Consider the following 18,106-nt stretch of genomic DNA (forward strand, 5'->3'; position numbering starts at 1 on the left):
TACCACATGGCAATGAAAGGTGCTGGTCTTCTGTTGTCAGCCATGATTTAAACAATAACTTCTGTTTCACAAAAGATGAAACTCAACAGATTCTGACTATTCTGTATTTGTTACCAACAACTATTAATGAGACACTTTTCGTCAAAATAACTGAATTAAGAGCTGTACCTCCGGAACTTAGAAAAATATTGTAGAAAAGTATTCTTTGTTATCACACGGATTACTTATGGAAGCGTAGGATGGAACTGCAGATGCTGGTTTAAACCGAAGATGGGCACAAAAAGCTGGAGTAACTCAGCAGGTCAGACAGTATTGCTGTAGAAAAGAAGTAGGTGACATTTCAAGTTACTCCAGCTTTTTGTGTCTATCTTTACTTGTGAAAGTTGTGTCTAAGTGTGGGAATTCACAGCATAGGATAACACTGGTAGTTCAGGTTAGAAGTAGTATTAATGGTTATTTTAGAGCTCTTGCATCATCTCCTCAGAAGGGTCTCGACCTGAAACGTCACCCATTCCTTTTCTCCAGAGATGCTGCTTGACCCGTTGAGTTACTCCAACATCTTGTGTCTACCTTCGATTTAAACCAGCATCTGCAATTCTTTTCTACACATTGATATATAGGAATTGCTAGTCAAAAAAGGATATATCTAGTTTCCCCCATATTTTTTATAGGTTAATAAACCAAAGTTAACATAGCTGTTGACTCCTCAAAGATGTCTAGGTGTTGGCATGATATATTGATTCAATTTAGTTTAGTTTAGAGAGACAGCATGGAAACAGGCCCTTCGGCCCACCGAGTCCCCACCGTCCGGCGATCCCCACACATTAACATTACCCTACACAATTGGTTGGTCGGTACAGACTTGGTGGACTGAAGGGCCTGTTTCTCTAAATTAACAACTAAACAAAGAACGGTTAATGACAATGCTTCCAGATTACACTGATTTAAGGAGACAAATCAGGCCCTGATTAAGGGGCAGCAGAGAAAAAAGGATTAATTAGATTTTCATCCACAAAAGTTCGTAAATTCAGAACTGATGATAATTAACAACCTTTAAAAGGTGCACATTTTCATGTAATGGGTATTAAAAAAATCTGATGGTTGATGGTTAGAAAGTAGAAGCTGCAAAGCGATTCACGGCTGGTAAACCTGCTGCCTCACAGCGCCAGAGACCTGCATTTGATCCTGACCTCAGGTGCTGTCTGTGTGGAGTTTGCACGTTCTCCCTGTGACTGCTTGTGTTTCCTCCAGTTGCTCCGGTTTACTCCCACACCCCAAAGACGTGCGGGTTTGTGGGTTAATTGGCCGCTGTACGATTGCCCCCCAGTGTGTAGGGAGTGATGTGAAAGTGGGATGACTTAGAACTAGGGTGAATCGATCAGTGTTTGGTGCGCTGAAGGGCCGGTTCCTCTGCTGCATCTCTAACCTAAACCTAAGGAAACTAAACCAAATACAGATGCAATTTCCTTATATTCCTAATAGTGTCAGAATACAAGATGTGAAAATATCTGTTGCATTCCTCTGTAGGAATGAAACCAGTTTGAGTTCTATCTTCTCAGAAAAGTAGTGGATGGAATTATTCCATAAAAACCAATGGTGCAATGTTTATACTCCAGCATGCCGATCTGCTATCTGTATTGATATATGGTGTGCATTCAATGCACTTGGGAATGTGGCTGTGAGTAGTCTTCTTGAAGTGTGGTTCGGCGGTTCAAGTTATGCTGTTGACGAGTGAATTTAGTTTTAGTTTAGTTTAGTTTAGAGATACAGCGCGGAAACAGGCCCTTCGGCCCACCGGGTCCGCGCCGACCAGCGATCCCCGCACACTAACACTATCCTATACCCACGAAGGACAATTTTTACATTTACCAAGCCAATTAACCTACAAACCTGTATGTCTTTGGAATGTGGGAGGAAACCGAAGATCTCGGAGAAAACCCACGCAGGTCACGGGAGAACGTACAAACTCCGTACAGACAGCACCCGTAGTCGGGATTGAACCCGGGTCTCTGGCGCTGCATTCGCTGTAAGGCAGCAACTCTACCGCTGCACCACCGTGACCGCCGTGAATTCTAGGGTTTTAGACCCTGCATCAATGGAAGATCAACTATCAACAGGGTGTGTTGGTGAAGTCTGAAGAAGGGTCTCCACCCCAAACGTCACCCATTCCTTCTCTCCGGAGATGCTCCCTGGCCCGCTGAGCTACTCCAGTCTGTCTTCAGGTTCCTCTGCATCTCCAGTTCCTCACCACACAGTATGTTGATGATGCCTTCCGTCACAGTCTGCCGATCGCTGAGCCTGTGTTTGGTTTCGCCGATGTATTATTTACATTGGCAAAACCAAACGCAGGCTCGGCGATCGTTTCGCTCAACACTTGCGCTCAGTCCACACTAACCAATCTGATCTCCCAGTGGCTGAGCACTTCAACTCCCCCTCCCACTCCCAGTCTGACCTTTCTGTCATGGGCCTCCTCCAGTGCCATAGTGAGGCCCACCGGAAATTGGAGGAACAGCACCTCATATTTCGCTTGGGCAGCTTGCAGCCCAGTGGTATGAACATTGACTTCTCCAACTTTAGATAGTTTCTCTGTCCCTCTCTTCCCCTCCTCCTTCCCAGATCTTCCTGTCTCCACCTATATCCTTCCTTTGTCCCGACCCCCTGACATCAGTCTGAAGAAGGGTCTCGACCCGAAACGTCGCCCATTCCTTCTCTCCTGAGATGCTGCCTGACCTGCTGAGTTACTCCAGCTTTTTGTGAATAAATACCTTCGATTTGTACCAGCATCTGCAGTTATTTTCTTACACTGGTAATGCAAAGTGATCTGCTTTATTTCATTCTTTCAACATAGTGGCTGTTGTCACGTGAGTGACCTGCCAGGCCATTTCACATTCAACCACATCAGTGGGTCTAGATTCACCGTATAAGAGAGGACCCATATCTCCTGAAATAAATGCCTCTATTTTCAAACTTTCCTTGAGATATGGAGCTTATTAGTGTCACATCTTGAGTAGCCTTTTTTGTTTAAAAAATGTGATGCGGTTGTAATACATCATATTGATAATTTTGAATGTAATTGAACCCTGTATTTTCTGTAGTACTCATTCTTGGTTCGGTCATGGATAAAACACACTTCACTTTGTATTCCAATATCTCTTTTCCAACAAAATGTTTATGCTATGGGTTTACAATAAATTACAACAAAGCGATATCATGCATATCAATTTTGTTCGGTTGTTAAGTGCAAGTGATATAATTAGATTGTTCTGAAGCAAATTTACAGTGAAGGACATGAAAATACACTTTGAGCCCATTTAACAATTTTTTTCAGGATTCTGGAAAGATTATCTTTGGTGTAATAGCAGTTAGACATTACAGATAACTTGGACAAAGAGAAAATGGCAGAAACAGCAGGTTCAGGAAGGGTGTCCTCCACATGTATCATGAAGCACATTGGATTGTGTGGACATAATCTTCATTGTGTAGGAAGCAACTGCAGATGCTGGTTTACACCGAAGAAAGACACAAAATGCTGGAGTAACTCAGCGGGACAGGCAGCATCTCTGGAGGGAAGGAATGGCTGATGTTTCGGGTTGAGACCCTTCTTCAGACTGAAGAAGGGTCTCGACCCGAAACTTCATTTCAGCAGAAGTTTCTCCTCATTAGTGGTGTGACGTGTTGTCTGAGCAGAAGAACGACAGATGGAGCCTCTCAAAGATCTCTGTGGTTAGTCTAAGAATGAAATAGCCAGAGCAAAAAAAGCATTTCCATCACCCCAAGAAATATTTTGAGGAGGAAATTTCATATTATTTAATCGTGATTGAGATAATTCCCACTCTTTCTTAAATTACACAATTTGTGTCATAACCAATATTCTTGTTTCAATACACTTTGCATATAAGTGCTTTATTAATGCAGCTTGTAAAATAAGTTATTATTTGGCATTCAGTATTGAACCATGTCATCATTTTAATATTGTTACTGTTTTCTTTGACAGTTATGTTTCGGCTGTATGACACAGATGGAAATGGTTTTCTGGACAGTTCTGTAAGTTTCTTTTATTTAATAACGTAAACTGTAATCGTTAAGACTGCTCCACTCTCTATAATATAAAATGGAGCCTGTATGTTTTCAGTTTATGTACCCTACAACTGATGGAGTGGAATGTAAAGATGGTATGATTTCTGTGCTCCATTGCTGAGATCATTAACAGCCTTACATTTTGCTTTGTTTTTAAGTGCGAGGCGAGATTACTTCATCACATACTTTGTTTAAATGCATATTGACCACACGATCCTCTCCTCTGCACAACCCCACTAGATTTGCACAGACATTTCACCGCAGAAACCTTGTGTAAGAAGGAACTGCAGATGCTGGTTTAAACCGAAGGTAGACACAAAATGCTGGAGTAACTCAGCGGGACAGGCAGCCTCTCTGGAGAGAAGGAGTGGGTGATGTTTCGGGTCGTGAAGGGTTTTGACCTGAAACGTCACCCATTCCTTCTCCGCAGAGACGCTGCCTGTCCTGCTGAGTTACTCCAGCATTTTGTGATTACCAAAGAACTGCAGATGCTGGTTTAAACTGAAGATAGAAGGGTCTCGACCCGAAAGGTCACCTATTCCTTCCATCCCGAGATGCTGCCTGTGCCACAGCAGAGGCCATTGGGCAGCGATTCAGTGAATCCCACTTAACCTCCCTTATCCTTCACTTGTCCACGTATTTATAGACAATAGACAATAGGTGCAGGAGGAGGCCATTCGGCCCTTCGATCCAGCACCACCATTCAATGTGATCATGGCTGATCATTCTCAATCAGTACCCCGTTCCTGCCTTCTCCCCATACCCCCTGACTCCACTATCCTTAAGAGCTCTATCTAGCTCTCTCTTGAATGCATTCAGAGAATTGGCCTCCACTGCCTTCTGAGGCAGAGAATTCCACAGATTTAGAAGCATTGTCAATCCTTTAGACTATCCAGCAGTTTTCAGGAATAATGACTAATTTCTTGGGGCTGTGGTGGAAGAAATATTGTTTTATAATTTGCTTTGAATAGTTCTGTTGGTATTTTTAAATATACCATGCATAGGTCTGAAAGGAAACGTTGTTACAGTGAGAATGAAGAACCATCTCACCTACCATTGGAGTCTGTCCAGTTTGTAATTGGTGTGGAGGTACCAGGCATTGTGAAGATGGACAGATTGGGCAACCAGTGGCGAGTGTGTGGATTGGGACCGTTGGAGACAGGAGGTGTAGGAAGAAAATCATGAGAGGAATAGATCGGGTAGATACATAGAGTCTCTTGTCTAGAGTAGGTGAATCGAGGACCAGAGGACATAGGTTCAAGGTGAAGTGGAAAAGATTTGAATCTGAGGGGTAACGTTTTCACACAGAGGGTGGTGGGCATATGGAACAAGCTGCCAGAGGAGATAGTAGAGGCTGGGACTATCCCAACATTTAAGAAGCAGTTGGACAGGTACATGGATAGGACAGGTTTGGAGGGATATGGACCATGGGTGACGTTTCGACCCTTCTTCAGACTGATGGTTGGTAAGTAGACAGACAGACAGACAGACAGACAGACAGACAGACAGACAGACAGACAGACAGACAGACAGACAGACAGACAGACAGACAGACAGACAGGCAGGCAGGCAGACAGACAGACAGACAGACAGACAGACAGACAGACAGACAGACAGACAGACAGACAGACAGACAGACAGACAGACAGACAGACAGACAGACAGGCAGACAGACAGACAGACAGACAGACAGACAGACAGACAGACAGACAGACAGACAGACAGACAGACAGACAGACAGACAGACAGACAGACAGACAGACATCTCTAGGGTCTAGTGAAATCAAGGGATATGGGGAGAAGGCAGGAACGGGTTACTGATTGTAGATGATCAGCCATGATCACAATGAATGGCGGTGCTGGCACGAATGGCCGAATGGCCTCCTCCTGCACCTATTTTCTATGTTTCTATGTGCAGGCATACTTAGCACTCGCAAGATAAGTATAATTCTGATTTCTAATTTCTCTTCCAAGGTATTTTTTCCATTAGTGTTCCACCTTTGGAATATCTGACATGTAACCTGTCAGTCACTTAACTTTTATTTTTATTTTCATTGCAGGAGTTAGACCGAATCATTAATCAAATGGTCCATGTTGCAGAGTATTTGGAATGGGATGCCACTGAACTCAGACCAGTAAGTATTTTAAGAAAATCTTACTAACAATGTGATGTCTTGATTACAACTCGTGATGGTGTGATGACATGGTTATACACTGGTCAACCAAAACATTATGACCACTGACAGGCGAAGTGAATAACATTGGTTATCTTGTTACAATGGCACCTGTCAAGGGGTGGAATATATTAGGCAGCAAGTGAACAGTCAGTTCTTGAAGTTGATGTGTTGGATGCAGGAGAAATGGGCAGGAGTAAAGACCTGGGCGACTTTGACAAAGGCCATATTGTTATGGCCAGACGACTGGGTCAGATCATCTCTGAAACGGCAAGGCTTGTGGGGTGCTCCCGGTCAGCAGTGGTGAGTACCTACCGACAGTGGTCCGAGGAGGGACAAACCACAAACCGGCAACAGACAGGGTGTTGGGCGCCCAAGGCTCCTCGATGCGCGGGGGCAATGAAGGCTATCCCGTCTGGTCCGAACTGACTATGTTAAGACGACAAGGGAGTGTGATGCTCTGGACAATGTTCTGCTGGGAAACCCTGGGTCCGGCCATTCACGTGGATGTCAATTTGACATGTGTCACCTACCTAAACATTGTTGCAGACCAGGTACACCCCTTCATGGCAATGGTATTCCCTGAAGGCAGTGGCCTCTTTCAGCAGGATAATGCGCCCTGCCACACTGCACACATTGTTGGGGAATGGTTTGAGGAACATCATGAAGTGTTGCTCTGGCCTCCAAATTCTCCAGATTTCAATCCGATTGAGCATCTGTGGGATGTGCTGGATCGACAAGTCCGATCCATGGCGGTTCCAGCTCGCAACTTACAGGACTTGAAGGATCTGCTGCTAATGTTTTGGTGCCAGATACCACAGGATACCTTCAGGGGTCTTGTAGAGTCCATGCCTCGGCGGGTCGGCGTTGTTTTGGCGGCACACGGAGGACCAACGGCATATTAGGCAGGTGGTCATAATGTTTTGGCTGATCGGTGTATAACTTTACCATACATTTAATGGTCATATTATATCGTACTCAAATCGTTTTGTCCTGTGCAAAACATGTATTTATCATACAAATGTAAATTGTACATTCATTCATCATTTTTGTAAAATGTGCAAGTATTTACCATGGAATTATTTTATTTTTCATCTGCAACATGTTGTAGATCATTTAGTTCCTGGATCCAATTCCATAAACATGATTCCCATTTTTAACATATTCACAACACGTCTCCTATTATCAGTCTGAAGAAGGGTCTCGACCCGAAACGTCGCCCATTCCTTCTCTCCAGAGATGCTGCCTGACCTGCTGAGTTACTCCAGCATTTTGTTTCTATCTTCGATTTAAACCAGCATCTGCAGTTCCTTCCTGCACATCCTATTATTTACAGATATCTATTTTACAATGCAGGCGTGCTCAGTGTCTCTGGCTGTGCAATGCTTTTGAACCACTTTGAGTACACCTTACGTTCCTCTGGCTCCAACATCCAGTCCACACCTTCATCTTTTAGTTTAGAGATACAGCGCGGAAACAGGCCCTTCGGCCCACCGGGTCCGCACCAACCAGCGATCCCCGCACACTAACACTATCCTACACACACTAGGGACAACTTTTACATTGACTAAGCCAATTAAACTACAAACCTGTACGTCTTTGGAGTGTGGGAGGAAACTCGGAGAAAACCCACGCAGGTCACGGGGAGAACGTACAAACTCCGTACAGACGGCGCCCGTAGTCGGGATGGAACCCGGGTCTCCGGCGCTGCATTCGCTGTAAGGCAGCAACTCTACCGCTGGAAGGCAGCAACTCTACCACTGCGCCACCGTGCCACACTCACACTTTCGAAATGTTCCATATTACACCTTCTTCATCTTCTGCAAATATCTTCTCAACGTGTATCCGTTTGAGCCATCAACCTCTTTCCTGACTGTTCCTTTCATGCTCTGCATGAGATTTTGCTCCTTTGTTAACCATTTGATTGCATTGTGCTGAGAAAGAGAATGTTCAGTTTCATATACATTTGATATCCCTGTTGAAATGAGAAGTTAATGCATATGTATTGAGCTGGTTTTCATTCTGAAACCATTCAAAATGTAGGAAACATGTCTTGTTAGATTACATGTTGTCATATGTTACACCACAGATACTAATGGAGATGATGGAGGAAATTGATTATGATCACGATGGTACAGTCACACTTGAAGAGTGGATAAGAGGTGGGATAACTACCATCCCATTGCTGGTCCTGCTTGGCATGGAGACGGTAAGTATAGGGCTGTAAGCAATCATTAGTGAAAATTACAGAGCTCTTCAGAAAAAAAATTATGAACATTGAGTCACTCTTTGAACCGCCTTAGCTGCTTTCTTCATAACAACTAATAATCAGCTGTTGTGTGTTGAAGGTAGAGTGTAAAACTAAATCGCAATACATAACAGAAACATCTATACATTTCAGTGTCGGAATGAACTGCAGATGTTGGTTTAAATCGAAGGTAGACACAAAATGCTGGAGTAACTCAGCGGTTCAGGCAGCATCTCAGGAGAGAAAGAATGGGTGACGTTTCAGGTCGAGACCCTTCTTCAGGCTGTCTGAAGAATAGTCTCGACCCGAAACGTCACCCATTCCTTCTATCCCGAGATGCTGCCTGACCCGCTGAGTTACTCCAGCATTTTGTGTCTACTTTCGATTTAAACCAGCATCTACAGTTCTTTCCTACACAGAAATGTATAGAAGTTGGGAGGTCATGTTGCAGTTGTATAAGACATTGGTGAGGCCGCATTTAGAGTATTGTGCTCAGTTCTGGGCACCATGTTATAGGAAAGGTGTCGTCAAGCTGTAAAGGGTACAGAGAAGATTTACGAGGATGTTGCCAGGACTAGAGGGTCTGAGCTATAGGGAGAGGTTGAGTATGCTGGGACTCTATTCCTTGAAGCGCAGGAAGATGAGGGGTGATCTTCTAGAGGTGTATAAAATCATGAGATGAAGAGATTGGGTAGATGCACAGAGTCTCTTGCCCAGAGTAGGGGAATCGAGGACCAGAGGACATAGGTTTAAGTTGAAGGGGAAAAGATTTAATAGGAATCCGAGGGGTAACCTTTTCACACAAAGGGTGGTGGGTGTATGGAACAAGCTGCCAGAGGAGGTAGTTGAAGCTGGGACTATCCCAACTTTTCAGAAACATTTGGACAGGTTTGGAGGGATATGGACCAAGTGTAGCTGGGACCTGTTGGCCGGTGTGGGCAAGTTGGGCTGAAGGGCCTGTTTCCACGCTGTATCACTCTGTGACTATGTTAATGGGTCAATGATGGAACTCATCTGTTTATATAATTACAGTTCAGTATATTTTCTAATGTTGTAGAGGGAGATGAAAGGAATGTCAGAAGTGAGTAATGTAGTTGTGATTGTTAGACCCTGAGAAATGCGTTCTGATGAAACACAACAGGGTCTGAGCCATAGTATTTATCCTCACCACCTAGGTCATCCACCCAGAAGCATTATCTTTTGATTAATATGTTTAAGGTTTAAGTTGAAAGGGAAAAGATTTAATAGGAATCCGAGGGGTAACCTTTTAATAGTGTGGTTTTCGGCAGATGTGAAAGCAGTCTAATTAATGTTAATAATTATCTTGATGATGCTGCAGATTATAAGAGAGTGAGCTCATAAAGCATGAAGCATGAAACAGTCCTGCATTAGCAGTACCAAACTGTGGAACATCAACACAGTTGTCATCACCCCATTCCCTGAACCATTCTCGGGACTCAAACTCTCAATGAATCATCTCCCTTTTTAAAAAAAGTAATTGGAAGTTATTTAATCTGTTTTTCAAATATTCTCATGTGACACATGAGGAATGTCACCCATTCCTTCTCTCCAGAGATGCTGCCTGACCCGCTGAGGTACTCCAGCATTTTAGTCAGAAGGGTAGTTGTTAATCTGTGGAACTCGTTGCCACAGAGGCCAAGTCAGTAGATATTTTTAGGATATCTTTATTTGTCATCCAAAAAACAAGTCTTTGGACGAGATTTCGTCACCCACAGTCCAACAATAGAGCAATAAAATAAGCAAATTACACAACCCCAACCAACACTAAACACAAAACAAAAAGAAACATCCATCACAGTGAGTCTCCTCCAGTCCCCTCCTCACTGTGATGAGGAGGGTGACAGTTTCGTCAGTAAAGCAGAAAGACACATTCTTGATTAGAACGGGTGTCAAGGGTTATGGGAAGACGCCAGGAAAATAGGATTAGGAAGCAGAGATTGGCCATGATTGAATGGCGGAGTGGACTCGATGGGCCGAATGGCCTGATTCTACTCCTATAACTTGTGAACAATGATTTCATTTCAGAAAGAAAAAATTGGTGATTTTCCATGTTGCAATTAAGTACTGTTGGGGGGGACAGCCTACCTGGGGGCAACGACGGTGCCCGGGCCTCTGGCAAGGAGTCCGGCCCTGTTGCTCAGAAGGGTAGGGAAAGGAAGAGGAGAGCGGTAGTAATAGGGGACTCTATAGTGAGGGGGTCAGATAGGCGTTTCTGTGGACGTAGTCGGGAGACCCGGATGGTGGTTTGCCTCCCTGGTGCTGGTGTCCGGGATGTGTCTGAGCGTGTCCAGGATATCCTGAAAGGGGAGGGAGAGGAGCCAGAGGTCGTGGTACATATAGGTACCAACAATATAGGTAGGATAAGGGAAGAGGTCCTGAAAGGAGAATTTAGGGGGCTAGGAAGAGAGTTAAAAAAAAGGACTTCCAAAGTAATAATCTCAGGCTTACTGCCTGTGCCACGCGATAGTGAGAATAGGAATGGAGTGAGGTGGAGGATAAATACGTGGCTGAGGAACTGGTGCAGGGAGCAGGGTTTCAAGTTTCTGGATCATTGGGACCTCTTCTGGGGGAAGTATGACCTGTACAAAAAGGACGGGTTGCATCTGAACCCGAGGGGAACCAATATCCTGGCGGGGAGATTTGCTAAAATAACTGTGGAGACTTTAAACTAGTACGGTTGGGGGGAGGGACTCAAACACAGATAGCTAATAGGCAGTGTGTGAGGCAGGAGGCAGAAAAGGGAAACACTCAGACCCAATATGTAGGAGAGAAAGAAGGGAAAAGAAATAAACTGAGAATAAGAAATGATGGGTCCCTTAAATGTGTATATTTTAATGCTAGGAGCATTGTAAGAAAGGTGGATGAGCTTAGAGCCTGGATTGACATCTGGAAGTATGATGTTGTGACGATCAGTGAAACATGGTTGCAGGAGGGTTGCGATTGGCAATTAAATATTCCAGGATTTCATTGTTTCAGATGTGATAGAATCGGAGTGGCAAGAGGTGGGGGTGTTGCATTGCTTGTCAGGGAGGATATCACAGCAGTGCTTTGGCAGGACAGACTAGAAGGCTTGATTAGAGAGGCTGTTTGGGTGGAACTCAGAAATGAGATAGGTTTAGCAACACTTATAGGGGTGTATTATAGACCGCCAAATAGGGAACGAAAATTGGAAGAGCAAATATGTAAGGAGATAGCAGATATTAGTAGTAAGCACAGAGTGGTGATTGTGGGTGATTTCAATTTTCCGTATATAGACTGGGAATCACATTCTGTTAAAGGGCTGGATGGTTTGGAGTTTGTAAAATGTGTGCAGGATAGTTTTTTGCAGCAATACGTAGAGGTGCCTACCAGAGAAGGGGCAGTGTTGGACCTCCTGTTAGGAAATGAGTTGGGTCAGGTGACGGAGGTATGTGTTGAGGAGCACTTTGGGTCTAGTGATCACAATGCCATTAGTTTCAATATCATTATGGAGAAGGTCAAATCTGGACCAAGGGTTGAGATTTTGGATTGGAGAAAGGCTAATTTTGAAGAGATGAGAAAGGATTTAAAAGGAGTGAAATGGAAATTTTTGTTTTATGAAAAGGATATAATAGAGAAATGGAGGATATTTAAAGGTGAAATTTTGAGAGTACAGAGTCTTTATGTCCCTGTTCGGTGGAAAGGAAAGAATAATAATTTGAAAGAGCCGTGGTTTTCCAGGGAAATTGGACACTTGTTTCGGAAAAAGAGGGAGATATACAATAAATATAAGCGGCAGGGAGTAAATGAGGTTCTTGAGGAATATAAGGAATGTAAAAGGAATCTTAAGAAGGAAATTAGAAAAGCGAAAAAAAGATATGAGGCTGCTTTGGCAAGTAATGTAAAAGTAAACCCCAAGGGGTTCTACAGATTTGTCAATAGCAAAAGGATAGTGAGGGATAAAATTGGTCCATTAGAGAGTCAGAGTGGACAGCTATGTGCTGAGCCGGAAGAAATGGGGGAGATATTAAACAATTTCTTTTCTTCGGTATTTACCGAGGAGAAGGATATTGAATTATGTGAGGTAAGCGAAACAAGTAGAGTAGTGATGGAAATTAGGAGGATTAAAGAAGAGGAGGTACGGACACTTTTGAAAAATATAAAAGTGGATAAGTCTCCAGGTCCTGATAGGATATTCCCTAGGACATTGAGGGAAGTTAGTGCAGAAATAGCAGGGGCTATGACGGAAATATTTCAAACGTCATTAGAAACGGGGATGGTGCCGGAAGATTGGCGCATTGCGCATGTTGTGCCTTTGTTTAAAAAAGGTTCTAAAAGTAAACCTAGCAATTATAGACCTATTAGTTTGACGTCTGTGGTGGGAAAATTAATGGAAAAGATACTTAGGGACAATATATATAATTATTTGGATAATCAAGGCCTGATTAGAAACAGTCAACATGGATTTGTGCCTGGAAGGTCATGTTTGACTAATCTTCTTGAATTTTTTGAAGAGGTTACCAGGGAAATTGATAAGGGCAAGGCTGTGGATGTTGTCTATATGGACTTCAGTAAGGCATTTGACAAGGTTCCACATGGAAGGTTGATTAAGAAGGTTAAATCGTTGGGTATTAATAGTGAGGTTGCAAGATGGATTCAACAATGGCTGAATGGGAGATACCAGAGGGTAACGGTTGACAATTGTATGTCAGGTTGGAGGCCAGTGTCTAGTGGAGTACCCCAAGGATCTGTGTTGGGTCCACTGTTGTTTGTCATTTACATTAATGATCTGGATGATGGTGTGGCAAATTGGATTAGTAAATATGCAGATGATACTAAGATAGGTGGAGTAGTTGATAGTGAGGTAGATTTTCAAAGTCTACAGAGAGACTTGGGCCTTTTGGAAGGGTGGGCTGAAAGATGGCAGATGGAGTTTAATGCTGATAAGTGTGAGGTGCTGCATTTTGGTAGGACAAATCAAAATAGGACGTACAGGGTAAATGGTAGGGAATTGAGGAATGCAGTGGAACAGAGGGATCTGGGAATAACTGTGCATTGTTCCCTGAAGGTGGAATCTCATGTGGATAGGGTTGTGAAGAAGGCATTTGGTATGCTTGCCTTTATAAATCAGAGCATCGAGTATAGAAGTTGGGATGTAATGTTAAAATTGTACAGGGCATTGGTGAGGCCGAATCTGGAGTATGGTGTGCAGTTCTGGTCGCCAAATTATAGGAAGGATGTCGACAAAATGGAGAGGGTGCAGAGGAGATTTACTAGAATGTTGCCTGGGTTTCAGCATTTAGGCTACAGAGAGAGGTTGAACAGGTTGGGTCTTTATTTGCAGAGAGCACAAACACACATTGCGGAAACACACATTGTTAGTCGTTTCACAAAGTCACATTGGGCTTGCAGATCTGAGACATGATTGGAAATGTAACCCGTTTGACAAAAGGGGAAGCATTTTTGCAACACAAATTAGGGGAAGGACATAACATTTGCATAGAAACTATAAAAGGCAAAGAGGCACCAACACTTCAAATGAATAAATTGTTAAATATGAGGGGGTAAGTTTAAGGTCTATAAACATTGCAACCAGGAATACAAACAGAGCAACTATACAAATAGATAAAGAGATTATTTGTAAAATTAGGTATTGTGAAACCTACATAATAAAATAGTGCATCAATTTTTGGATACTTGGGTAGGAAGAACACATGAACCAGCAGATCGAGTGGATATTCAGCCTTGAGTTTGCTCTACTGTTCAATACATTCATGGCTCATCGGATGAACCATGAATGAACTGAATACTGGAACATACACAACTATTTTGCCTGATCCTCATGTCCTTCATCTACCCCCTTCCCTCTCTGTTGCATTGACCAAAAAGCTGTCTGTATCATAAGGTCATAAGTGATAGGTGCCAAATTAGGCCATTCGGCCCATCATGTCTACTCCGCCATTCAATCATGGCTGATCTATCTCTCCCTCCAAACCCCATTCTCCTGCCTTCTCCCCATAACCCCTGACACCCACACTATCAGCCTTGATCGTACTTTATGGAGATCTTAGATGGAGAATTCCATAAATTCTCCATTCTCTGAGATTGATATATATATAGAATGTTGCCTGGGTTTCAGCACTTAAGCTACAATTGTCTATTGTCTATTGTCTTTATTCTTTGGAGCGTAGAAGGTTGAGGGGGGACTTGATAGAGGTTTTTAAAATTTTAAGAGGGACGGACAGAGGTGACGTGGGTAGGCTTTTCCCTTTGAGAGTGGGGAAGATTCCAACAAGGGGACATAGCTTCAGAATTGAGGGACAAAAGTTTAGGGGTAACATGAGGGGTAACTTCTTTACTCAGAGGGTTGTGGCTGTATGGAATGGGCTTCTGGTGGAAGTGGTGGAGGCTGGCTCGATTTTATTATTTAAGAGTAAATTGGATAGGTATATGGATAGGAGGGGATTGGAGGGTTATGGTCTGAGTGCAGGTAGATGAGACTAGGTCAGGGAGAATGGTCGGTGTGGACTGGTAGGGCCGGACAGGCCTGTTTCCGTGCTGTAGTTGTTATATGTTATATGTTATATGTTATTGCAGATGGTGCACTTTTATTTATCTGCACTTTCTCTGTAACTGTGAACTTACAACATCATAACATTATTCTGGATTCTGAATCAGATCAATTTCAATTTCAGTTCAGTTTATTGTCACATGTACCGAGGTACAGTGAAAAAAAAAGCTTTCTTGTTGCGTGCTAACCAGTCAGCAGAAAGACAGTACATGATTATAATCGATCCAGTTACAGTGTATAGATACATGATAAGGGAATAACGTTTAAGTGCAAGGTAAAGCCAGCAAAGTCCAATCAAGGAAAGTCCGAGGGTCACCAAAGAGGCAGATAGTGGTTCAGCTACTTTTATTGGTTGACCGAATATGTCATAGTATTTTAGCAATAGTTTTATGATTTGAGGGGTGGGTACACAGTGGTGTGGCGGTACTGGAACACGGGTGCTGTCTGTACGATGTTTGTTCCTTCTCCCTGTGACTTTGTACGTTTTCTTCGGTTTCCTCCCACACTCCAAAGACGTACATGTTTGCAGGTTAATTGGCTTTGATAAACCGTAAATTTTCCCTCGTGTGTAGGATAGTGTTAGTGTGTGGGGTCATGGCTGGCTGGTGCGGACTCGGTGGGCCGAAGGGCCTGTTTCCATGCTGTATCTTTAAAGTCTAATTGTCTAAACCAAAACCTTTGATTTAATACATTGTGACGAAGATTATGCTATATTGGATTTCAATTACTCCACAAAATGCTGGAGTAACTCAACCGGTCAGGCAGCATCTCTGGAGAGAAGGAATCGGTGATCTTTCAGGTCGAGACTCTTCTTCAGACTGATGTCAGGGGAGGGGGCGGGACAAAGATAGAATGTAGTCGGAGACAGGAAGACTAGTGGGAGAACTGGGAAGGGGGAGGGGATAGAGAGGGAAAGCAGGGACTATCTGAAGTTAGAGAAGTCAATGTTCATACCGCTGGGGTGTAAACTACTCATGCAGAATATGAGGTGCTGTTCCTCCAATTTGCGCTGGGCCTCACTCTGACAATGGAGGAGGCCCAGGACAGAAAGGTCAGATTGGAAGTGGGAGTGAGAGGGGGAGTTGAAGTGCTGAGCCACCGGGAGATCAGGTTGGTTAAGCCGGACTGAGCGGAGGTGTTGAGCGAAACGATCGCCAAACCTGCGCTTGGTCTCGCCGATGTAGAGAAGTTGACACCTGGAACAGCGGATGCAGTAAATGAGGTTGGAGGAGGTGCAGTTGAACCTCTGCCTCACCTGGAAAGACTGTTTTGAGTCCTTGGATGGAGTCGAGGGGGGGAGGTAAAGGGACAGGTGTTGCATCTTCTGCAGTTGCAGGAGACAATGACCGGGGATGGGGTGGTTTGGATGGGAAGGGACGAGTGGACCAGTGAGTTTTGGAGGGAACGGTCTCTGCGGAAAGCAGAAAGGGGTGGAGATGGGAAGATGTGGCCAGTGGTGGGACCTGGTTCACCTGCACCTCCTCCAACCTCACCTCCTGTTGGAGGTGGTGGAATATTCAGTTATATTATGAAGAATGGAATTACACAATATAACTGAATACTATTTTAATCATGTCGGGGAAGGAACTGCAGATGCTGAAGATAGACACAAAATGTTGGAGTAACTCAATGGATCAGGTATTCGTTCCAATACATATTGAACTGCAGATGCTGGTTTACACCAAAGAGAGATACAGAATGCTGGATTCTGAGGATAGGTCTTGACCTGAAACATCACCCATTCCTTCCATCCAGAGATGCTGCCTGTCTCCCTGAGTTACTCCGACAATTTGTGACTGTTTTAATCATATTCAGTTTACAATTGACCGCCCCGACGTGGCAACTCTGACAGCCTGACCGCGGGAGAAGACGTCAGGGAAGAGAAAAAGACATATATTATAAGAAAATAACTGCAGATGCTGGTACAAATCAAAGGTATTTATTCACAAAATGCTGGAGTAACTCAGCAGGTCAGGCAGCATCTCAGGAGAGAAGGAATGGGTGACGTTTCGGGTCGAGACCCTTCTTCAGACTGATGTCAGGGGGGCGGGACAAAGAACAAAGAGAAAAAGACGGGGCGGGACAAAGAGAAAAAGACATTCTGGCCTTCCATCACAGTGAGGAGGTGACTGGAGGAGACTCATTGTGATGGATGTTTCTTTTGTTTGGTGTTGGTTATGAATGTATGTGTTATTGCATTTTTATTGATTATTTTTATTGGTCTTATTGTTGAACTGTGGGTAATGTTTCATTTCACTGCACATTTATGTGTATGTGACAAATAAATTGACTATAAATTGACTATAAACTAAGCTTCAGTTGAAACCGATTGACATTGATGCTTCACTGATGTTAGTTGGATCAACTACCCCTCCTGGTAATTGTCTCAAATGTAGTTACAGAAGTGTTATCACTATGTTAAAAATGTGTTAGAACTTGCAAACTGATATTATTGCAACTGAAGTGATATTTAACACCACTTTCATCATTTATCACTGAACAGTATGTTGGGACAAACATTGCTGACGGTTATGTTTTATTATTTACACTTTCCTGATGAAGAGTGTTGCACCGTGACTAGAAAGAGGACCTGTGACTCACTGGTGTATCTCAAGGTTTTTGACTCAGCAGGTTGAGAGTTTGGGACCCAAGTTACTGAGGGGTTGCCGATCACAGGTGTTGCCTTACTTATGAGATGATAAGTGAGGATCATATTGAGCCTTACAGTGTGAAAGGCTATTCCACAGCAGAGGGGATCTTATCGAAACGTATAAGATTATTAAGGGGTTGGACACGTTAGAGGCAGGAAACATGTTCCCAATGTTGGGGGAGTCCAGAACCAGGGGCCACAGTTTAAGAATAAGGGGTAGGCCATTTAGGATGGAGATGAGGAAGAACTTTTTCAGTCAGAGAGTTGTGAATCTGTGGAATTCTCTGCCTCAGAAGGCAGTTGAGGCCAATTCTCTGAATGCATTCAAGATAGAGCTCTTAAAGATAGCGGAGTCCAGGGGTATGGGGAGAAGGCAGGAACGTGGTACTGATTGAGAATGATCAGCC

At 43.6% G+C, this 18,106-nt stretch overlaps 1 protein-coding gene across 1 annotated transcript in view; it reads left to right on the plus strand.

The window, feature by feature from the left end:
• dgkg (diacylglycerol kinase, gamma) overlaps positions 1-18,106 on the plus strand; it is a 389,823-nt gene that overhangs the window by 85,936 nt on the left and 285,781 nt on the right. The window contains exons 4-6 of the mRNA XM_078404272.1: positions 3,995-4,044; positions 6,138-6,212; positions 8,341-8,460. Of these exons, the coding sequence (XP_078260398.1) occupies positions 3,995-4,044; positions 6,138-6,212; positions 8,341-8,460 (245 nt within the window). The remainder of the gene's footprint in view (positions 1-3,994; positions 4,045-6,137; positions 6,213-8,340; positions 8,461-18,106) is intronic.

Source organism: Rhinoraja longicauda, chromosome 8 (genome assembly GCF_053455715.1).
Source record: "Rhinoraja longicauda isolate Sanriku21f chromosome 8, sRhiLon1.1, whole genome shotgun sequence".
Taxonomy (NCBI): domain Eukaryota; kingdom Metazoa; phylum Chordata; class Chondrichthyes; order Rajiformes; family Arhynchobatidae; genus Rhinoraja; species Rhinoraja longicauda.